Here is a 3,079-nt window from a genome sequence, read left to right on the forward strand (position 1 = left end):
CTTCTCAAATAGTGCGTGTGTGTGCGTGCATGCCTGTGAAAACCGGGTGGAAAGGGGAAATAGTGCTTGGGTATATCTTTTTTAAAAAACTTTATTAAGTTACCCACTCAATATTCCCGATGGAGGAAGAAAAGGATCGGCATTGGTATCCCACAGCTATAAATGCCCACGGGGGGGGGATGAGGCGAGAGGGGGGCATAGAGGAAAAATGAACCCTCTAAAAGTTGCAACTTTGGACGGGGCGCGCGGGTGAGTGGGAAGAAGGGAGGGGAGTAGCTTGGGAACCTGGTCAATTCCCCCTGCGTCAGGGGCCTGTCGAGGTCTGCGCTCTGATTGGCCGGCGGCTTCTCATTTATAGGCCGTCAATCAAATGGCCCGCAGAGAAAGGCTACAGCGGATAGGGCCGGAGAGCTTGGTGAGCTGGCAGCAGTTGGAGAAGAGAGCCGTCCGAAGAAAGAGCAGATCCGAAGAGGGGCTCGTTCCGCTGCCGGAGAAGTTAGTAGCCAGGGTCTCCGAGACTCTTTTTGAACTTAAAAGTCTTTTCCCCTGCCCTCCTCCTCTTTCTTCTTGTAAGTCTAATATATTTCTTTTCCCACCCGGCAGCCAAGCTGGCGCATCTCCTGCCTGCCCCAGCCATGTACAGCATACTAGAGAGCGAGTTGAAGGCGCCCCAGCCTAACCCCGGAGGAGGCTCGGCCGGGAACGGCGCTCCGGGAGGCAACGGCAAGGGTGGCGGCGGCGGCGGCGTAGGAGGAGGAGGAGGAGGAACCGGAGCCACGGACCAGGACCGGGTCAAGCGGCCGATGAACGCGTTCATGGTGTGGTCGCGGGGCCAGCGGCGCAAGATGGCTCAAGAAAACCCCAAGATGCACAACTCTGAGATCTCCAAGCGCCTGGGCGCGGACTGGAAGCTGCTGAGCGACGCGGAGAAGCGCCCCTTCATCGACGAGGCCAAGCGGCTCCGCGCCGTCCACATGAAGGAATACCCGGATTATAAATACCGGCCACGTCGGAAGACCAAGACGCTGCTCAAGAAGGACAAGTACTCTCTGCCGGGCAACCTGCTGGCCCCGGGAAGCGCCGGCGGAGGCGGCGTCAGCAGCCCTGTCGGGGTCGGGCAGCGCCTGGACTCCTACGCGCACATGAACGGCTGGCCCAACGGCGCCTACGCCTCGCTGATGCCCGAGCAACTGGGCTACAGCCAGCACCCGGCCATGAGCAACGCGCAGCTTCAGCCCATGCACCGCTACGATGTGAGCGGCCTCCAGTACAGCCCCATCATGTCCAGCGCTCAACCCTACATGAGCGCGGCAGCCTCCACTTACAGCATGTCTCCAGTTGCTGCTGCTGCTGCGGCTGCCGCTTACGGCCAGCAACCGTCGGGGCACTCGATGAGCTTGGGGACGATGGGTTCCGTGGTGAAATCTGAGCCCAGTTCTCCGCCGCCGGCCATCACCTCGCACTCCCAGCGGGCCTGCCTGGGAGACTTGAGGGATATGATCAGCATGTACCTTCCGCCCGGGGGCGACGCGGCCGACCCGTCGACACTGCAGGGCACCCGGCTACACGGCGTCCACCAGCACTACCCGAGCGCCGGGACTGCTGTCAACGGCACCGTGCCACTAACTCACATCTAGCCGTGTTCCCCTCGGATCGCCCTCTACCACCGCTTCCTCAAAACGCTGGCACCGAACGTCTCGCCTACGGTTTGGTAGCAGGAGAGGTGGTTTGAGGGCAGAGGGGGGTGTCGCTGGCTCTCCATCTTAACCAGCGAGTCTTTTGGACGCTTCTTCCCAAGGCAAATCCTATGCGGACGTCTCCCCAGGCATCTTGACTCTCGTTGTAGGTGGCTTCTCCCACTCTGAATTCCCACACCATTGAAGTTTATGGCTTTTGGGTGGGAGAGGCGCGGGAGAACTCCAAAGGAAGGTAAACCGAACTTTACCCAACTAAACAACTCAAAGGAACTTTAGATGTGTGAATAAAACACAAAAGGGGAGTTGCACGTCTGCATAGAGCACAATTTTCTGCTCACCTTGGAAGAAGCCGCTGTGAAATATCAAACATACTTCCTTATAGATATACAAGTTTTTTCGGGGGGGGGGTTCTTAAAAAGTTTTTTGGGGGGTGGGTGGGTTGGGAGAGCAACGTGGCCAACTGGCCTCGGTCTTAAATGTTTACATTTTGTCTTTTACTGTTCGGGGGCGAGTTGTTTTGTTTCTTTGCCCCCTTCCTCTTGCCTGGAGTTCTTTAAATCTGTCTGGAGTCTTTTAATTTTTAAGATATTTAAATATATGTAACCCCGGCCCCACCTTCCCGCTTTTAAATATATAGATATAAATATATATATATACAAATTGCTATGTGGGTCCCCGGGTTGATTTCAGAACATCAGTTTTACTCGGAAGTTAAGCAAGTTTGTCCTTTTTTAAGGCTCAAGTTTACTTTGGAGTAAACTTGCTTCGCGTGGGGGGGGGGGCGGGTAGAAATATCCTGCTTTGATGGGAGCCTTTGGGTAACCCGATTGCCAGCTGGCTGTGTGAAACTGGAAAAGAATTTCAAATTTATAAAATACTTTCTTTGCTGTTGCAAATAATGTGATTTTAATCTTTTGAGGGAAAATAAAAAGAATTCGCTGATAACGGGAGAGGGGACGTTTTCTGGTTGTCTCCGTGGCGCTTGTAAATTTCTGTAAATTCCCCTGCCTTTTCTGTTTTGTGGATTTAATCGTGGGATAGTTTGGCGAACAGAACATATCAACCCCACGAAACAGGTCATTTAGATTTTTTTAATATTTTATTTTGTTGTGTCCTCTGGTTTCTTTGAAGAGAACATGTCTCTCGCCCCCTCTCCCGTCCCTCTCCTTCCTCCCCTCAAAGAAAGAACTTTAAGAGAGATCAATAAATTTTATAACAGGCGCTTTGGATGTGTGTTTGGTATTTCTTGTTTAAAGCGGCGGAAAAGTTTCTGAAGCTGTCAACTCTGCTTTGTTCGCGCTGGTACTACTCTGGAGTAAGTGTCTTTAACGGGTTACGGCTGGGCTAGGGTTTGGGGGACAACCTACGTTGATCAGGCGCTC

At 53.4% G+C, this 3,079-nt stretch overlaps 1 protein-coding gene across 1 annotated transcript; it reads left to right on the forward strand.

Moving 5' to 3' along the window:
- Positions 1–369: 369 nt before the first annotated feature.
- SOX3 (SRY-box transcription factor 3) lies at positions 370–2,110 on the forward strand. Its single transcript, XM_079961863.1, has 2 exons — positions 370–495; positions 604–2,110. Exon 2 carries the CDS (start codon positions 636–638, stop codon positions 1,635–1,637), a length of 1,002 nt encoding a protein of 333 aa, XP_079817989.1. The 5' UTR covers positions 370–495; positions 604–635; the 3' UTR covers positions 1,638–2,110.
- The last annotated feature ends 969 nt before the right edge of the window (positions 2,111–3,079 follow it).

The sequence above is a fragment of the Podarcis cretensis genome, assembly GCF_951804945.1.
Source record: "Podarcis cretensis genome assembly, chromosome: Z".
NCBI classification, from domain to species: domain Eukaryota; kingdom Metazoa; phylum Chordata; class Lepidosauria; order Squamata; family Lacertidae; genus Podarcis; species Podarcis cretensis.